Source organism: Odocoileus virginianus, chromosome 23 (genome assembly GCF_023699985.2).
Source record: "Odocoileus virginianus isolate 20LAN1187 ecotype Illinois chromosome 23, Ovbor_1.2, whole genome shotgun sequence".
Lineage (NCBI taxonomy): Eukaryota > Metazoa > Chordata > Mammalia > Artiodactyla > Cervidae > Odocoileus > Odocoileus virginianus.
Genome location: NC_069696.1, coordinates 4,063,295 through 4,083,326, shown reverse-complemented (window position 1 = coordinate 4,083,326; position 20,032 = coordinate 4,063,295). Strand labels below are relative to the sequence as shown.

Genomic DNA, 20,032 nt, shown 5'->3' with positions numbered 1-20,032 from the left:
GGTGCCATGTTAATTACTGTGTGTCCAACATATGGTGCTTGGTGGGAACTCCGGAAAGCAAGTGTCAGTCACCACATCTGTGGAAGCAAGACAGGGAGGGGGGCATCTGCCAGCCCTGCTGTAAGAGAATCAAACTGTGACAACTTTATCTGCTCCATGCTGAGGTGTGAGAGGTCATCAACCCCAGAATCTGGAGCTAAAGGCCGTGGGGTCCATCCTGTTATTATTCTAAATGGCAAACCTGAGTCCTCTTGGACTGGGGTGACGAGGAGGAGGTGGCCAGTGTGGGCACCTTTCCTTGCTGCTGGCTAGTCTTCTGGGGTCCCCCTGCAGAGACCCAGCCCTTAGCACTGCCCCCACCAAGCCCTCAGACTTTAGGAGCCGCCCGACTGCACGCTCCCCACTCACTTCCTTTCCCAAGAGAATGGTGGACCCTTGTCCTGGGTTTTCTAGGAGAGGCCCATTTTATTGTTTCCTGAGTAAAAGTAGTTTTTAAATGCACTTAAGATTTAGTAAGAATTTTCATATAAGTAAGCTTATATGAAAGTGACATTGTTAATCGCTCAGCCATGTCCAACTCCTTACGACCCTGTGGACTGTAGCCTGCCAGTTTCCTGTGTCATGGGATTCTCCAGGCATGAAATACTGGAGAGGGTTGCCATGCCTTCCTCCAGGGGATCGTCCCGACCTAAGGATCGAACCGGGTCTGCTATATTGCAGGCTGATTCTCTACCACCTGAGCCATGAGGATGCCCATAAAAAGGAAATACATGGCAGATTAGCCTGGTTTCCACCTCATTCCATGACTAGAGGTGGTCTCTGAGTGGCTCACCTGTCCTCAGACCCAACCTGGGCCTTGTTGAATTTGTCTCCTCGGAGAGGCCTCAGCCCCTCGAGGCCATCAACTCTATCATACCACCATCTGCTGTGTGAAAACACTGGTCCATTTGTGTATTTTTATTATTATTTTAAATTGTTATTTATTTTTTTGGCCGTGCCACGTGGCATATGTGATCTTAGTTCCCCAACCAGGGATCAAACCTGTGCTCCCTGCAATGGAAGCATGGAATCTTAACTACTGGACCACCAGGGAAGTCCCCATTTGTGTATTTTCAATGACACCACCCAACGTGAACCCCTGGAGAGCAGGCACTTTGCTCGGCCCGTCACCACACATCCCTCACCCCTGGACCCACACCAGAAGCACACCAGTACCAGGTGTTCTTAATCCTGATGGATTTTCCCTCTTCTAGCACTAGTACCTGGCCCCTTGCTCTCTGCCAGAAACCTGTAACACCCGGGGACCACCCTGTCGGAAGCATCCAAAGTCAGGGCTGATGAGGTTGTTTCCACGTCTGAAGGGTCCCACAACGAGAGGCGCTGGCCATAGAGCTCCATCCGTCCCCACTTCCAGTGGTTAAGTGGGTGACCCAGAGGGTCTGGGGCCCCTGTGGGTGTCTCCTCTGCTGCCGGAGGGCTGCCCATCTCCTAGACGACCTCAGAGGCCAGAAGACTCGGAGGATGGTGCCCCCTCCCAAGTCCCCACAGGGACAGCAGCATCCCATTTGGCTCTGGGCCCTCTCCCAGGCGTGGGATGAGCTGGGTCCTCTCAGGGGTGCTCCCAAGGGACCAGTCCTCAGCTTCCTGGGTCAGAAAGTTCTCAGGATGGGACAGGTCAGAGCTGGCCCCAGGCTTCTCCTGGAATTTCCCATTTCCTGGAAGGAGGGTGAGGGCCTGTTCCTTTGCACCTCCATGGAATAATGGGGCCCAGCCTGAGGTGCTGTCTGGATTTTTGGGTGCTCAGCATTCTGGTAACCAGGGGACCCAGATACCCTCTTAGCAGGTGTCTCTGGACCGGCTATTCAGGCCAGTTGCTTCTTTCCCTTGGGCCTCAGCTTTGCTGGAAGGCTTCTCCTTTCTGCCCCCCGGGAGACATGGCTCTGGGCAAGCCCCTGCCTCATGGCGGTGGCAGGCAAAGGCCTTGCATGCGGTATGATGCCAGCCCCAGGCCCCCACGTCTCCCTCCAGCTGGGATTCCAGTCTTGCCTCCCATATTTCAGCAACTCAGGCCCATGCAAGGTCTCGGCTTCCCTTCCAGCTCCAGCAGCCTGCCATGGCTCAGCAGATGTTTGCTGCACTCTAGCCTGGAGAAGGCGATGGCACCCACTCCAGTCCTCTTGCCTGGAGAATCCCAGGGACGGAGGAGCCTGGTGGGCTGCTGTCCATGGGGTCGCTAAGAGTCAGACACGACTGAGCGACTTCACTTTCATTTTTCGCTTTCATGCACTGGAGAAGGAAATGGCAACTCACTCCAGTGTTCTTGCCTGGAGAATCCCAGGGACGGGGGAGCCTGGTGGGCTGCTGTCTATGGGGTCGCACAGAGTCGGACACGACTGAAGTGACTTAGCAGCAGCAGCAGCAGTCTGTGGCTTCGTCACTTTTCCTGACAGTTTTCTCCCAACCCTTTCACCTGGGCCTGTCCCCCTCCACTTCAAGAGGGTATATCTGGGGCTTGTCAACCCAGACCTTGTGATGAGAAAGTCAGGCTTCAGAGTTGACACCTGGGGAAAATCACCTGAGGCTGAGGACCAAACGTGGTAGCTGGGACCCTGACACCCAACATACCCCCAGCCTCTATTGCAGAACACCAAGCAGGGCCTGTATCACGGAAAACCAAGTCCAGAAAAACAAGCAGGGCCTCTGTTGTGGACCACCAAGTCCTAACCCCTGGACCGCCACTCTGCTGGGGCGCACGCTGGCTGTCATGGTGCTTCTTCCCTCAGAGCTGTCCTAGTCTCCACTGAAACATGCTTTAACTGGCTAGGTCTCCACTGAAACCTGCTTTAACTGGCTAGGTGTGTGTGGGTGTTGGTGGGGGTCATTTCCTCTGTGTGTGTGTGTGTGTGTGTTGGTGGGGGTCATTCCCTGTGTGTGTGTGTCGGTAGGGGTCATTCCCTGTGTGTGTGTGTTGATAGTGGTCATTCCATGTGTCTGTGTGTGTGTTGGTGGGGGTCATTCCATGCGTGTGTGTGTTGGTGGGGGTCATTCCATGCGTGTGTGTGTGTATTGGTAGGGGTCATTCTCTGTGTGTGTGTGTTGGTGGGGGTCATTCCGTGTGTGTGTGTGTTGGTGGGGGTCATTCCGTGTGTGTGTGTGTGTGTGTATTGGTAGGGGTCATTCCATGCGTGTGTATGTTGGTGGGGGTCATTCAGTGTGTGTGTGTTGGTGGGGGTCATTCTGTGTGTGTGTGTTGGTGGGGGTCATTCTGTGTGTGTGTATTGGTGGGGGTCATTCTGTGTGTGTGTGTTGGTGGGGGTCATTCCGTGTGTGTGTGTGTGTGTGTGTGTGTGTGTGTGTGTGTATTGGTAGGGGTCATTCCATGCATGTGTATGTTGGTGGGGGTCATTCTCTGTGTGTGTGTGTGTGTGTGTGTGTGTATTGGTAGGGGTCATTCCATGCGTGTGTATGTTGGTGGGGGTCATTCAGTGTGTGTGTGTTGGTGGGGGTCATTCTGTGTGTGTGTGTTGGTGGGGGTCATTCTGTGTGTGTGTGTTGGTGGGGGTCATTCCGTGTGTGTGTGTGTGTGTGTGTGTGTGTGTATTGGTAGGGGTCATTCCATGCATGTGTATGTTGGTGGGGGTCATTCTGTGTGTGTGTGTGTTAGTAGGGATCATTCCCTGTGTGTGTTGGTGGGGGTCATTCTGTGTGTGTGTGTGTTGGTAGGGATCATTCCCTGTGTATGTTGGTGGGGGTCATTCTGTGTGTGTGTATGTGTGTGTGTTGGTGGGTCATTCCCTGGCCCTGCACCCGAAGCTCTAACTAAGTGCCTGCCCATCAGATAATTCTTGATAGTGCCTCTACCCATTCTTTTTATTGATTTGTTTTTGCATTTTTGTTTTGATTGATTTTGGCTGCAGTGGGTCTTCCTTGCTGCACGCAGGCCTTTTCTTGTTGTGATGAGTGGGGCTCTTCTCTTGTTGCGGAGGCGGGCTCTAGGTCTTGCGGGCTTCTGTAGTTGCGGCACTCGGGCTCAGTCGCCCTGCCACATGTGGGATCTTCCCAGATCCACTGGCAGGCAGATTCTGAACCTCTGGACCACCAGGGGAGTCTGCGCCCTTTGTGCATGAAGGGGCTCCCTGTTCACAGGGGGAGGAGGAGGAGACCCCCATGGCCAGAGGAGACCCGGCTGCTGCTCTCAGCCTCTGTGGTCTCACCAAGATCTGACTTGAGGTAGACCCCCCCACGAAAGAAATAGAACTGACACCATTTGCTCAAGTGACATATTTCAATATAATCTCTAAAACTCTATGAATTGAACAGATAAAATACCTCTGGGCTATTTTGTTACAAAATATTTGCCATTTGGATTGGTCGCTGGGTGCAGCCACCTTGCTTCTCTTTCCCTTGAGAGGCTGCTCTCGACGGGTGAGGGGGCGTACGCGGCGACAGCAGGGGCGCAGCGAGGATGTATGTGCAGCAGGACACGGGGACAGACAGATGGGTGGTTGGCAGGGAAGCCTACTGGCACACGGACGTCTGGCAGGCTGTGGGGGGCCGGGGCAGCTGGGTCAGGGCTGAGCACGTGGGTGGCTGCCTGTGCATGCCAGCTCCAGCTCGGAGGTGGGCTGGCCCCGCAGGGTGGGGGAAGCTAGGTTCATCTCCTGATTCTGCAGGTGGGGACAAATGGGTGAAACCGGGAAGGGGCCGGGTCCCCAAAGTAAGGCCTGGAGCATGGACAGAGCAGGGCCACCTTGGGGTCAGTGTGCATCTGCCCAGGAGGCCGTGTCTCAGGGGCTTAAGCAGCATCCCATGGACCCCTTGGTAGGGGCTGGGGGGCAGGAGACCAACAGCACCTCCATTGGGCCCTCCCAGAGGGTGGGGGGCCCTGACATGACCACAGCTGTGCGGAGGGCCCGAGGCTCGTCCCAGTTGTCTGGGGGTCTGCTCTGGGGCCCGGCACAGAGGCGGGCCCCAAGCCTAGCCGTTTGGCCCATCAGAGGAGGGAGGTTCAGAGGCTGGAAACCTTGCTCCCCTGACTCTGGGGAGGCCCTGCCGCCCCCTGTCCCAGGCCTGCGGGGGTTAAAGCCCCTCATAGCTCAGGGTGGGCTCCACATGCTGCTGACTCCAGCCTGGACTGCTTCCTGGGGCCGGCATTCCCAGGGCGCCACTGGAGTCCAGGGCAGCCACAGCAGTGACCGGGAGGGGTTGGGGGGAAGGGGCGGCAGTGGGGGGGCGCTAGGGGTGAAGCCCTATCTGGGGAAGGGCACTCAGACCCCTGAGCTTCGCATCCTCAGTGGAGAGGACCACGCATGCGCCCGCCCTGAGCCCCCTGCTGGTCCCGACCTGGAAAGGCTGGGCATCGGCAGAGTGGGAGGGGGCACTTGGTCAGCTGTGGGAGCAGATGACAAGGGTCCCCACGACCCCCACCCCGTAGACACATCCTTTTCCTTCTGAGCCCACACCCCTGCTCCCAGGCCTCAGGCACCGGGCGTGTGAACCTGACCCGTGCACCCCGTTGGTCGGCCGCTCCATTTGGAAAGACTCTGATTGGAGCGACCCTGTTACAGAAAAGACACAGGAGGGGGGCCAGGACAACAAGGACTCGGTGGGGGACAGGGGGGCACAGACGGTCTCAGGCGGTAAATTGGTCACACAGTATGAACACGGGCTGACAAAGACAGAGCCAGAAATACACTCACTGGGTGACATCACAGTGATGCCTGTGCTCACACACGTACACACAAAACTAGGTCACCTGGGATCTCTGAGAGAGGGAGGAATTGTGCCTCCTCGCGGCCCTGGGCCTGCAGCTGGGGCGTGGAGTGGGGCTGGGGAGAAGTGAATTCACTCTAGGTCCGGTGTTCAACTGCCATCTCTTGGGATGTCTCGGACCCGGGCCCCGAGCGGCAGGACCCTTAACGGAGGATGGCATTTCGCTGTCAGCTCAGGACCAGAGGAGGGTCCAGCCTGGTGGGGAACAGACCATCCCTGGAAGGGCCGTGACTGGGGCGGGCTGGCCAGCACACAGAGGGGTCGCACAGAGGCTGGCTCTGGCTCTGCCGGGCCCTGGGGAGACCAGCGAGCCCTGCGTGGCTCTCCTTCGTGGTTTCGAGGGTGTAGGGACGCTTGCAGCCACCCCTACTGGAGGCGGGCCTGCTGCCTTCTGGAGTGGGGGCGGGAGTTAAGAGGGCTAGTTGAGGGTGGCGGCGGGGGGTGGGGAGATGCCAAGTCTCTGAGCATCTGCTTCTGCATGGGTATTTCTGCGTGGGCACCTCTCGCCCACTTCTGCATCCATGGCCCTCGTGGAGGCCACGGAAGTCATTCCGGGGACGGGGGGTGGGGAGGGGGTGCCTGACCTGGGTGGGTGGGAGTCCTCACTCTGCTGGTTGCGTCTGCCCCTGGGCAAAACCGGCCTCTCCCTGTTTCTGCTTCTACTTGGGGAGGACCCAGTTCTCCTGTGTGTGTGCGTGTTAATGCCCCGGGCACACACTTGACACTCTTTGGGGCTAGAGAACAAGAAACTCTATAAAGGGTACATTTTGTAGCTACATGACCTCATGATTCCTTGACTCTGTGGACCTGACTGAGAAAGAGCTGAAGGGCGCCCCTCCCCTTCCCCGTTTCCTGAAGTCTCAGCAGCCCCCGGGGCAGGCAGCACCCCAGCCCCAGAGGAAGCAGAAGCCCCCCGTCCCCGGGGCCAGAAGGGTCAACGTCCCCAGGGCACAGAGGAGCGGCCTCCTGAGATGGCTGGGCTGAGGGGTGGAGAGGGGCATCAGAGAAACCCACCCCTTTCCCCAGGCCTCCCCCTGACCTGGCGGCTCCAGGGATCCAGGGCCAAGTGGCCCCCACACAGTGTGGCGCGCCCAGTGCTGGGGCAGGAGCCAGACCACCTTCTGTGCAAGGCTCGGGTGCCAGCCCATAGCTGTCATACCTGCCCGCCCAGCCTGAGGCCCAGGGCCCCGCAGACCCGGCCCAGGAAGCTGGTTAGGCCCTCAGCTCCTGTCGCCCTCAGTCCCTGGTCCAAGCAGCTGGAGGGGTGGTCGGGGTAGAAGAGGCCTAGCTGTGAAGGGCCGGGTGGGGCCCCAGGGAGCCAGGAAGCCCGGCAGATTGGAGGGGAGGGCTGCTCAACTGAGGAATGGAAGCTTGGGCCGAGCAAACCAAGTGCCAGGGACGGGAGTTCTCTCTCGAAAATGACAGTGACGGGTGACCAGGAACGCGGCGTGCCGGGCGTGGGGAGCAGCGGGCGGAGGGGCAGTGGGGGCCCTGGCGTGGCCCCCTCCCTCTGCGACAGGAGCGTGGGGGGGTGGGGGGCGTGTCTACACCAGGCTCCTGGAGCCGCTGGAGCAGCGACGTTGGTGCAGCAGGGAGCCGGGCGGGCAGAACTGGTGTGGGTGGTTGTAGGGGGGTGGGGGCGGGGGCAGCGGGGGCCGGTGGGCCACCTTGACCGGGGAGCCCCGGCCGCCCAGGGGCGTGGAGCTGCAGGAGTCGGAGGAGGCTGGGGCGTAGCAGGAGAGAGCCTGGCTCAGGAGGGGCTCCATGCGGGCCAGGCAGGGCTTGTCCAGAACAATGACTTTGACTATCTGCTGGCACTGCACCAGGGTCCCGGGGGGCGTGGGCGGCGGCGGTGGCGGCGTTGGTGGGGGCTGCTCCCTCGAGGGGCTAGGCTGCAGGTCTGGCAACGGCACTCCCCTCTCGGCCCCCGGCCCGGAGCTGTGCGGGGACACCTGAAGCCTGTTGTGAATTGACACCTAGTTTAGAAACAGCCAGAGAAGTATGAAATGTTACAAGACTAATTCCCAGCTGCTGGGACTGGCCTCCCTCCCGGGCCTCCCTCCCCGCCCACCCTCACCCCTTTCCCAGTTCTTGTGCCCATCAGGGGTTTGCAGGCCCCACTCCCCATTTCTCTGCCACCTAGAGGGCACCCGGCTGCCAGGCAGAGGTGCTGGGCTCGGGCGGAGCCCAGAGACAGCTATGTTCTGCTCCAGCCGAGCCTCCTGGCTCCTGTCTGTGGGGTGGTCAGTTGGACCAGTGGACTCAGGTTATGCAGTTTGACCTCACAGACCTTCTGGGCAGCCCTGGGCCACGTGGGAGCACCCACCAGTCTCCCCACCGGCCTCAAGCTGGAAAAGCAGGAGTATCTCTACCGCCTCCCTGTCTCCCAGGGGTGTGCTGGGGACACAGGGACAGGGTCAGGAGGCAGGTGGCTTTCAGCCTTGCAAGCCCCTCCCCTCCCACCAGCTTTGTTAAAGCAAGGCCTCTTCATCACTGTGGAATCACAAAGGTGTCAAAACCCCGAAATTCCAGGGACCCCAAGGGGCAGTCTGGACATGCCCCATCCTCCCAGACTCCCCGGGGCCATGCCCACACATTCAAGAGCAGAGTCCAGCCACAGTCAGGCCCTCAGCTGCCTTTCTGGCCCAAGCTGGGTCCTGGAGAAATCTGTCCTGCTGCCAGAGGGGGAACCCAGAAAGGACCCCCACTTTTCCCCCTGGGTTGGATTGTGAGGGGTGGCCCCTCCCTCCATGGGCACTGGGGACTAGCCTGTCCTCCTCTTGCTAGCAGGGATGGTAGAATAAATAGCAGGATTCTGGAAGGAGGAGGGTTTAAGTAATTCCTCATTCCTCCAGCACTCCACCCTGTAGATGTGACACACAAGCCTTTCTGGACCCTTGGACCTTTCCAGGGGTGGCTGAGACTCTTACCTCTGGGGTTGCTCCCGACAGTCCTGGGGGCATCACCCCTCAGGCTCAGGATGGGGGAATACCAAGGCTGCAAAGGAGCCTATAGCCAGGCTAAACCACGATGGCCCTGCCCTACACCATCTCAGAGCTCTAAGCCAGCAGGTCCTGACCCTATTTACTGGCAAAAGGTGCAATGTCAAGAACTCCCCCTTCCTGGGTCCGGGTGCTGCCCTGACGGGTTACTTGGCTCTCCAGTCCTGCTCCTTATCCCCCCACTCCAGCCCCGCTTCTTTGGTTTTCACAAGCCCCCACCTCCAGGGTCTTCAAGCCGTGGGCTCTACTCTCCATTCTCAACCTTTACCTTGGCAGCGTTTTCTAGGCCTGAGCTTCTTCCCCCCACTACTCCCTGCCCTATTCCAACAAAGGAGTCCCCAAGCCCCTCAGTGCCCAGACAGGGCAGAGCAGGGCTGCGTCTCCCTCCCTCTGGAGGAGTCCTCTGTGGTCCTCATTGCGACAGAAGGCTTCCTTCCATCCGCTGGGGGGTGGGGGTGGGGGTGGCGGCTCTTTTCCCCACCTGCTTTGAGTTATTCTGAGTTATTCCCCCACTCTATTCTACTCTATTCTGAGTTATTCCCCGAGAGGAAGTGGCCTGAGACCATGGGGTCAAGCTTTCTGCTCACTGCCCGCAGACTTTACCGCAGCCCCTCTCGGGGCAAACGCCTGACTATCCAGTTCAGACTCTTGAGCCCCGCTGGGGCCGCAGCTCTGGTCTCACCCTGCACCTCCTCCTCCGCTCCCTGTCCCTGATCCCCGCTCCGCTGTCTGCACCTCCCTCTGCCCCACCCAAGCTGGCCCATCCTTATCTTTAATAGTAAAGTGAAAAGCAAGAAGTGACAGCAGAACATTCTGTCATTCTGACCGCCCCCCCTCCCTGCTGATGAAAGAAAGAAGAGAGAGAGAGGGGAAGGGATGGAACATGAGTAGCAAGCCTGACAGCTCAGACAAGCCGGAGAAGCGCCTGCCAGCAGGCGGCCAGGCAGTGACGGGGGTGGGGAGCGGAGGACGCGGGGAGCTTGGGGTCCAGCAGAGAGGTGGGAGGCAAGGCTACCCTCGGTGCAGGGGAGCGGAGGCTGGCGGGGCCCTGGGGCTAGCCTTGCAGATAGCCACGTGGCCCTCTGGACCAGGGGAGGACGGGGCGAAGGGCCCCCAGACCGTGGTCCTCCCTGGGCAGGGGTTCGAAGGCACGGGCAGGGCTGGTAACTTGCGGTGTTTATCTGCAAGGCTGGAGAACGGGCAGCTGCAGGAAGATGGGCAGGGGGGTGGTGGTCGCGGAGGATGGAATACCCACCCTGGGGGCTTGCCAGCTGCTGGGGCAGGAAGCTCCTCCGTGTGAAGGTGCCTCCTCCAGACACAGGTGTGTGGGGGGTGGGGGCCATGGGGAGAGTGAGGGTGTCCTGGGGCTTCCCCGAGCTCAGTCAGGCTGGGGGCAGGGCTCCTCCCCCCAGGGCCCTAAGAGGGGGCTCCTCCAGCTTGGAGTGGGGGGTCTGTGTGAGCATGAGGGCCTGGCAGAAATGAGTGAGGGGCTCACGGGGGTCCGAGGGGAGCCAGTGGGGAGGGCTGGGGTCCCCAGGCTCGCAGGGTGACTGCACGCCCCCTCCCAGGTGGCGCTCCAGGGCTGGCAGGGACCAGCTGCCACTGCCACTCCACCAGTCCCTTCCGTCCAACTTGGAGGGTCTTCAGACACAGCAGCGCCCACCCCACCCTTCCAAGGAGAAGCCCTAAGACAACCCCAGTCCCACCTTGCCTCACTTTCTCCCGCATATCCCACACCATGGCCAGCTTTCCAGGTGGCTCAGCTGTGTTGGGCAGACACTGTACCCTCCCAGCCGTCCCCACTTTCCCCAGAGGCTTCAACTTGGGGACTGGACCTGAGGTGTGATTCTCGGAGGGGCCAGGCTCCCTCCACAGAGGCTGGCAGGATGTGGGAGGGGGACATGGGGCATCAGGACCATAGCATGCGTGGGGCGGTGGGTTTAGGGGACTGTGGAGGGATGCAGTGGGGGTGCGGGGGGCTTCATCTGCACGTGTTAGTCTGGGAGCTCAGCCTGGGGGGCTCGGTGGGCTGGGCGTCCAGGGAACTGGAGGGGGCACTGCGGCTTAATTAGGCGCTGGAAGAGTGCATTACCCATGCTAGCAGTAACTTTTAATTGTATCTCTTGAAATTGGTAATATGGTGAGTCGGGCTGGGGAGGCATTGATTAAAACCTGAGAAGAGAAACAACAGAGACAGTGAGAAGAGGGCGGGGCACGCAGACACACTCACCTGGGCAACCAGGCCTCCACTCACCTCCACCGCGCTCTCCGCCGCCTTCTCCCCCACGGCCGCCGCTTCCCTTTTGGCTTTGAATGCAAAGAGCACAGGGCTCACTCTCCACCGCCCTGTTCCTGCACAAAGCCCTGCCTACCACCCCCCCCACCCGCCCCATCACACCCCACACCTCCCAACCTGGCATCCTGCTGGAGCCTCCAGGGGCCCCACAACTGTGGGCAGCAACAGACTTGATGCCTGAGCCCAGCTCTGCCACTGAGCAGCTGTGTGACCTTGGGCAAGATGCTACACCTCTCTGGGCCCGTTTTTTTCCTTGCTGGGTATTGTCGAATCTCCTTTACCCTATCAGAGCCCCGGACGGACTGTGCGGAGTGGCTGTGAGGAGGCCTTGGTTCTTGGCTCCCGGGGACTCCTGAGTGTCTGTGGCACAGACTCTGTGACGGGAGAGGCCCCGTTCCTTTCTTGTTCCTGCTACCGAGCTGAGTGCTGAGGATTCAGTGAGCTGCACGCGCCCCAGGGCACAGCCTGGCGCAGCTAACAGCAGTCTGTGATGGCTACCAGGGATTTCTTTTTTTAAAACAATTTTTTTTTGGCCGAGCCCTGAAGCATGTAGGTTCTTAGTTCCCTGACCCAGGAAACAGACCTGTGACCCCTGCATTGGAAGTGCAGGCCACTGGACCGCCAGAGAATTCCTATCTATGAGGGCTTTCTTTTCTTTTCCATTACTTTTTATTGGAGTATAGCTTTACAGGCTGTGTTAGTTTCTGCAGCAAAGCGAATCGCCCAGACGTAGACACGCTGCTGCTGCTCAGTCACTCAGTCGTGTCCGACTCTTTGCGACCCCATGGACTGTCGCCCGCCAGGCTCCTCCGTCCATGCGATTCTCCAGGCAAGAATACTGGAGTGGGTCGCCATTTCCTCCTCCAGGGGATCTTCCCTACCCAGGGATCGAACCTGCATCTCTTGTGTCTCCTGTATTGGCAGGTGAATTTTTCACCACTGAGCCACCTGGAAAGTCCCATACATATACACACATCCCCTCTTTTTTTTGGATTCCCTTCCCATTCAGGTCACAGCAGAGCCCTGAGTAGAGTTCCCTGGGCTGTACAGTAGGTTCTCATTAGTTATCTCTATTATACATAGTAGTGTATATATATATAAATCCCATTCTCCCAGTTTGTCCCACCCCTCCTTCCTGCCTTGGTATCCATACATTTGTTCTCTACATCTACATCTCTATTTCTGCTTTGCAAATGAGATCATCTATACCATTTTTTTTTTTTTAGATTTCATATATATGAAGGCTTTCTGATGGGCCTGGCACACCCTGTGTACCCCCAGGGACAGCTTGAGGACTTCTTCCAACTCAGTCACCCCTGACTCCCACCCCCACCCCCAGCAGCATCCTAGAGCCCTCTGCCAGGGCCCTCTGGTTTCTCACACCCCTGGGAGGGCACCCACTCCCTGCGATGCCCACCCCTCTGCTTTCTGTAACACAAGAGGAAGCTGGGCCAGTGTTTCGAACCGAGGACCCCGCTGGGGAGGGAGCTAATGGACAAGGCCCTGGAGATGCACGTGGGTGGGCGGGAGGCCGGGGGCTGCAGCTACCCCGGGAGATGGGCTGTGCTGCAGAGAGTGGGGCGGGGTGTTCGGGAATCAGCCACAGCTGAGGTCTGACTCCGGGGTTTAAACAGCTGTGAAAACAGGCATGTGCTGTGACCTCAGACATAAAGGGGCCGCTGACAACAGGGCAGGTGGACAATTAGGAACTCATGGTGGCGGGTCAGACCCACACACAGAGGAGACATCACAGTGAGGGTCTCCGTGAGCAAAGCCCGTGCTTGGAAAACCAATCTCATCTCCCAGCTGGTGGGGCTGGTCCTGTGATGCTGTCACAGCATCTCAGCGCCATGGCCGTAACCAGGGGGGGTTGGGACCAGCATGGAGCCCACTGGAGGCTCAGCTCAAACTGACGTCCTGCTGGGAGCCTGGTTTCCCAGGGCTTGGCATGAGGCACACAGCAGGTGCTCAATAAGAGTTCATTACTGTAAGGATGAATGACTGAATTAATTCATTAGTGAAGAGTCCCGGATGGTTTGCTAGGGTTTGTGGGGCTGGGTTTTAATTCTTATGCCACCTCTCCTTCTGATTCCTTTTTCTTTGGGGGCAGGTGGGACGGGAGTGGAGGCCAGTCTTCTCCCTGCAGGTTGGGGGAAGGAGGGGGCCGGAGGTGGAAAAGAAGGAGGGGGGCCAAGGGAAGGGAGGAAGAGGTCTACAGAACATGGCCAAAGGTGGCAGAAAATCTGAAGCTGGCTGAATTCATCTGGAGTGAATAATTCAACCTGGAGAAACCATTTGAGACACTGGGTTTGAGGATTCATGTGGGTTTCAGGAGGCTGACTCAGACCTAGGATGAGAGAGTGCTGGTGGCCCCTTAGGAAAAGGTCTGGAGGGGGCAAACCGAGATATCCAGACCCTTCTGGCCACCTTTCTTCTTTCCTGCTCCCCGCCGCAAATGCCCCCACCCCGCACACCAGCAGTCTGCAGACAGCGAGGGGCCCAGGGTCCCGACACCTCCAGGAGGACAGTGACCTTTGTCAGTGGACACATTTTTCTCTCGCCTTCCACCCGCTCCCACTGCTGAGGCCCCAGGAGGTTGGGCCATGGAAAGCAGCATCTCCCTTGCCCGAATCCCCCAGGACCCCAAGGCTGGGATGTGAGTGGGGCCTCCACTCAGGAGGGGCCCCAGATCTGGAGCTCACCTGTGGGCGATCCTTGCTTGGACTGCGGGTCCCCCTGGGCTCCCCCGGCCTTGAAGGAGAGAGTCTTTGTTCCTTGCTGCTTCTCCAGCTCCCCTGGGAAACAGAGAAGCTCGTGAACAGAGAGAAACCCGGACCCCAGCACACAGACGGGTGAGAGATGGGGGAGAGTGGGGGGAGAGGGGAGGGTCTCCTGAACACATGGCACCTAATTTCCCACTTCACGGCCAGTTCAGTGCCTGCTGAAGCCTCAGTTCCCCCTCCAGAGGCAGGGATGCCAGCCCCTGCTCTGACAGCCCGAGAGGAGGGGGGCGAGGTTGACAAGAGGGGGGCAACCACCCAGGTCTGCATCTTGGCTCTGATGCTGCCTGGCTGTGTGGCTTCAGGCGGGTTACTTAACCTCTCTGTGCCTCTGTTATGGGGACAACAGTGTCTACTTCATAGGATCATTAAGAGGGTCGCAGGAGAAAAGACATCAAGGCACTCAGGCTTGTCAGGAGCTTAACACGCATCAGCTCCTAGGACGACATGGAAGGCTCACATGGTGTAGCTAGCGCCTCACCAGCGCTGGAGCCGTCCTGTCCGCCCACTGTGTCCGCCGGCCGAGCTCCCCTGAGAAGGGGTTACCCAGCTGCTGAGGCTCCGGTGGATGCCTGTCTGCTTTGTTGCCTTGTTGCTCAGTCGCTCAGTGGTGTCCGACTCTTCGAGACCCCATGGACTGCAGGGACCAGGCTTCCCTGTCCTTCACCACCTCCCTGGACTTTGCTCAGACTCGTGTCCATTGAGTTGGTCTGCCTGCTACTCAGCTTTAGTTCCTCTCTCTACACGAAAAGCCGATTCCTTCCTGTCGGTCCTCAGTGGTGCTGGAGAAAGGCCAGTTACCCTCCTTGGGGATTCGACAGCTGTTATTACATCCCTCTTCAGTTCCTCTTTTCCAGGAGACATCACTAAAGTTCCCTGTGTTAAAGCTACTCTCCTGGGTTCCATTTTCGGCCTCTCTAGGGGGCTTCCCAGGTGTTGCCAGTAGTAAAGAATCCACCTGCCAAAGAAGGAGGCATGGGTCCAATCCCAGGGTCTGGATTTCCCCCAGAGAAGGGAATGGCAACCCACTCCAATATTCCTGCCTGAAGAATCCCATGGACAGAGGAGCATGGCGGGCTATAGTCCCTGGAGTCGCAAAGAGTCAGACACGACTGAACACACACGCACTCTAGCAACTAGTCATCTGTAATCTGGGGACACCGGCTCGCAAACCCCAAACCAGAACCATTTGTGCCGACTGTCTGAACCGCACCATCAGTCGATACTCAATAATTTTACTGAACGGAGAGGTGCTCCTCTCTCCCCAAACGGGCCGCCTTGGCTTCGGAGAAATCAGCGAGGAGCCCAGTCTTGTTTTGTCACGGATCTCGTGAATTTGGGGCCACTTCCTTAAGTTCTGTTAGACTCAGTTTCCTTATTTGCAAAATGAAGATAATACTACTCAGCTACTGGAAAGATGTGTCAGGAATTAAATCATTCGACAGGCACAGCATTCAGCCCAGGGCCAGGCATGTAGTAAAGGCTCGATACACAGGAACACTGGCTGTTGTTTTCCTTTTTCTCTTTTCTTTCCTCCCGGCCTTCCTGAGCAACCTGTCCTCTTTGCTCAGCTTTCTTCCCTTTCTCTCCACCGGAAGAGCAGGAGCAGATGTGAGCTCTGCACAGCAGGAGAGGATATTCACCCGTAGCACCCAGATCCTGGCGATGTCAACCCCTTTGTTCTCAGAGGGGCAGATACACTCCTCCCAGGCTGATGGGGAGAGTCCCATGCGCAGCCAGGTTTGCGCCTGCCTTGGGCGCTGGACTCTCCAGCTGCATGTGGGACATTCTGACATTCTGACAAGGTGAGGGTGTATCCTTGAGAATGTTCCAGACCAACAGCTAAGATGGCATTGAAAGGAGCCTGTGATGCCCCTGAAGTCACACTGCCCACCTACAGCAGAAAGGGAAATTACACCCTCCCTGCACCAGGCATTAATGAGTTTAGTTATATGCGCTGGTCGGGAGAGTTTTCTGTTTTAACCTGATTTCACTGCTTTCTTAGGAAATTAGAAACAGAAACAAGCCTCTCATTTTCAGACTGGAAAGTATATGAACCTCGGAATCAGACGCCAGTGCAACTGTTGGGTCGTTGGCTTCTAATATGCACTTTAGACACATCCCCTAACTGCTCTGTCTCGTCCCGTGAGGCCATGAGTCCTTGCAGCCTCCCTCCGGGCACACCTAAACAAGCCGCCAGGCACACAGTAGGTGCTCCAAGGATGCTCGTGAAGCATCGCCTGGCGCATCGGCACCCTCCTCAAAGCTCCCACTGCCTTTCCTCCTGCCTAAGGGGTTTAGACCAATTTAGAACTACTTTTCAACTAAGTGGCCATGCAAGGCAGACCTGGAGTCTCTTTTTATTTTCTGTTGGAGTTTCTGAATCCATTCTTATTTAATTTTCCTTTAAAGGCTCTCTGAAGCTGCTGCAATGCTTCTTGACAGGAAAGCATGCAGGTGGGCAGGGACCGCAGGTTGTCACTGTTCTTGTCTTGAACCCCGAAGCCACCGGTAAACCAGCCGGATGGATGAAGGGGCTCCGAGATTGTCTACAATGCCTGAGTGACAGCAACCGAGAACAGGCACTCCTTGGAGGACGGAAAGACAGCTCCGAGGTGAGGGGCAGTCAGAAAGCCAGCTGGGACTCTTCAGAAAGACAACGGTATGAAAAAGTTAAGTGGGGGGACCCTTACAGGTTAAAAGGCATGAAAGACAGGAAACAACCAGCTGTGATGTGTGGGGATCTGAACCGGATCAGGGAGGAGGCTGTCCAGGGAGACTGGGTGAGAATCTCTGCCCGGATCCCCTTGGTGGGCATGCCTATCTTTAGGGCCGGCTCGCTCCCTGGTCCTGCTCAGACCCAGCGGAGTTCTGTGGCCGAGGGGCCCACAGGGAGCCCCGCAGCCTGGCTACACGTGCACATGCCCTCGAGTGCCTCGGTTTGACTGTGAAGCCTCCATCAGCTGTGATGGTGCAGTGGGGCCAGGGGCGGGGAGGGCTCAGGAAGGCAGAGGGGCCTTGATCACCCACACTCACTCCACAGAGGGGTATCTGTCTACGAGCGACCCGGGGGTCTGGGGTGCCCCATCCTTACACTCTATCCGGATCTGCTCCAGCTCTGTCACCTCGGCGATGGACTCCTTCAGGTCTTCCACAAACTTCTGCATCTCGTCCAAGCCCAGGGCGCAGAAATGCAGCACCTGCTTCTTCTCGGAGCCCGAGAGCGGGGTCACCAGGGTGATGCCGTGAGAGTAATCTGGAAGCCAGACCCCAGCCACCGTGGGCCGTGAGCAGCTGCAGGTGAGGCCTGGGCCCAGGGGTGCCTGCCCCTTCCCCTCCCCTAGCCACATCCACAGGCGACAGACTTACACTCGTTCTCGAAGAGGTGGAACTGCATGCCCAGCAGGCCCACGGACCTGCAGAAGGTGTACGTGGAGGAGCTCTTCTTCTTGGGGCAGAGTTTGAGAATCTGTCCAAGAGAGGGAGACAGACGTGCACTGACAGGTGTGCGCTCGTGGGATAAACATGCCTCACACTCCTGGATGGGCGGACACCCAGGGCCTCTGGTGAACACAAGTAAACCCACAGAAAGGGACACACACGCCCAGGCAGACTTACACACTTAGGATACATTCATACACACATATACACGTGACACAGACTTACACACTTAGGATATATTCACACACATGTATACACACATGTGTGCATACATACATACACACACACACAATATACAGCATGAAACAGTCCAGCAGCCCTTCCCACTGCATCTAGCACCCAGCCCGGACTCCCGGCCTGGTCTATAACCCCCACCTCATCTGGTCCCTGCTCTGCTCAGGCCAAGCTGTCCTTTCTGTGGCTTGAACAGGGTGGGTGGGTCCCCCTGTGGGTCTCTGCACCAACTATTTCCTTGCAGCTTCTCCTCACTTAGTGCTGTGCTAAGCTGCTTCAGTCATGTCCAGCTCTTTGTGACCCCAGGAACTGTAGCCCACCAGGCTCCTATGTCCATGGCAGTCTCCAGGCAAGAATACTGGAGTGGGTTGCCATGCCCTTACCCAGGGGAATCTTCCAGTCCCAGGGATGGCACCCAGCTCTCTTAAGTCTCCTGTGTTGGCAGGCAGGTTCTTTACCACTAGCGCCACCTGGGAAGCCCCTCCTCACTTAGATCTTGACTCAAATATGGCCTCCTTAGAGACCCCTTCCCTGACCACCATTTCTAACAAACAAAAACAAAATGAAAGAAGAAAAATCCCAGCCTCAGGATGCCGGGGTTGTGGGAGGAGGACCCTCGGGATCCATAAGTCAATCAATGGGTCAATCCATTAATGCCTAACAAGCTGAAAGGCGAAGTGAAGAAATGCATATACAGGTGACGGCAGAAACTGGTACTTTTTTCCTTAACGGGGCAGTGAAGCGTCTCAACCACTGGACCGCCAGGGAAGTCCCCAGTATGTGTTTTGAGGATGAAGGACTGGGCAGTGAGTGGGCAGGCCACCTTTGAGGTGTGGGGACATCTGCACTGAATGAGGGGAGAGAGGGGGTCATACAAGGTCTGGGAGATGATGAGCAGAAAAAGTCAGGGTCTGAGATATGAACCCGGCAGCCTCAGGAGAATAGCTGGTGGGTCAGGGGGTGGGGATGGAGGAGAGGCATGGAGGGAGGTGAGTCCCATGGGTGGGTGGGCTGACTCTGCTGCTCTTTGGAGGGGGACCTCAGGTGTGATCGTCAGATGTGGGACAAGGTTAGAGGCAGTGCAGGGATGAGTCATGGATGGAGAGAGTGGTGGGGGGTGGAGAGGAGACAGAGACCAGACCCCGTACACCCCTGCTTTCTAGCACTTAGAACAATGCCTGGGACACAGCTGACACTCACTAAATATTCACTCTATGGATGCCTGTGTTCAAAGGGCTTCCCAGGTAGCGCTAGTGGTAAAGAACCCACCTACCAACACAGGAGACATAAGAGACTCGGGTTCGATCCCTGGATCAGGAAGATTCCCTGAAGGAGGGCATGGCAACCCAGTCCAGTATTCTTGCCTGGAGAATCCCATGGACAGAGGAGCCTGGTGGGCTACAGTCCATGGGGTCACAGAGTCAGACATAACTGAAGAGCGAAGGCTGAATGCCGCACAGATGTACAGACATGCACACGCATGTGCGCCCACGTGCACACACACACACATGCCAGGTCCACTCCCCTGGACCCAGGAACAGTACCGGCCGCTCTCAGACCCCCTGCACCTCCCAGGCTGCGGGACAGACGGACGTGCAGCCCTCTACCCTCCAGCCCCAGGTTTCTCATCATGACGGGGAGGCAGACGCTCTGGGACCTAGTCCATTCCCACCAGGGCCGGGAACCCGAGCAGATAAGCTCTGCGCCTTGGCTTCATAACCTACAGAGGAGGTTATGCTGTCTGCCCAGGCCGCCTCACACTGCAGGCTGTGCAGCGCCCTGGGGGAGTGGCCCCCGAGCCCCTCCCTGCTCAGCTCCTGGCTCAGCTGCCCGCTCACCACCAGCAGGTCGTTGAACAGGAACACCTCCCTCTGGTGTGCGGCCTGCTTCTGCAGCTTGTTCACATCCGTCACCTCGAAGAGTCGGCTGCAGCAGACCAGGCGGCGATGGGGCACCGAGAGCACCTGGGGGTACGCGGTGCTCAGCGGGGGGCGGAGGGGGCCCATGGTCGCGGCCGTCACCCCCAGCACCAGTTTCCAGAGGAGCAGATGCAGGCCTGGTTTGACCCTGAACCTCCCCTCTCCCCCCCGGGGCTCTCTCCCCTTCCTCGCGCTCCTTGGGGAGCAGGGCTGGGTAAGAGGGGTTCATGATGCTGGGAGGAAGTAAGAGGATAAAAGGTGGAGAAAGGACATTGAACAGCATCTCCGGGGTTTCCCTGGTGGCTCAGTGGTAAAGACTCCACCTGCCAGCTCAGGGGACACAGGTTTGATCCCCGGTCTGGGAAGATCCTACAGGTTGCGGAGCAATTAAGCTCATGCACTGAAACCACCGAAGTCCGCACACCCTAGAATCCAGGCTCCACAACAAGGAGTAGCCCCTGCTCCTCACGACTAGAGAAAAGCCCCCACAGCACCAAAGACCCAGCACGGCCAAAAATAAACAAATAAGCATTAAAAAGAAAGAAAGAAAGAAAAGAGCCTCTGGATCATTCAAGTCCCACCACTGTG

At 57.8% G+C, this 20,032-nt stretch overlaps 1 protein-coding gene across 9 annotated transcripts in view; it reads right to left on the bottom strand.

Annotated features, from left to right (window-relative positions):
* Positions 1-4,266: 4,266 nt before the first annotated feature.
* The window catches only part of IQSEC3 (IQ motif and Sec7 domain ArfGEF 3), an 87,739-nt gene continuing 71,973 nt past the window's right edge, over positions 4,267-20,032 (bottom strand). For 2 of the 9 annotated variants that reach the window (XM_070453185.1, XM_070453187.1), the window contains 6 exons: positions 19,364-19,489; positions 17,220-17,319; positions 16,945-17,106; positions 13,773-13,865; positions 11,005-11,081; positions 4,267-7,748 (listed from right to left, as the gene is read on the bottom strand). In XM_070453185.1, coding sequence (XP_070309286.1) covers positions 7,317-7,748; positions 11,005-11,081; positions 13,773-13,865; positions 16,945-17,106; positions 17,220-17,319; positions 19,364-19,489 — 990 coding nt within the window. In that variant the 3' untranslated portion in view covers positions 4,267-7,316. Of the gene's footprint in view, positions 7,749-10,866; positions 10,947-11,004; positions 11,082-13,772; positions 13,866-16,944; positions 17,107-17,219; positions 17,320-19,363; positions 19,490-20,032 lie in introns of all 9 variants that reach the window. The other 7 variants (XM_070453190.1, XM_070453189.1, XM_070453186.1 and 4 more) reach the window with 7 other exon arrangements.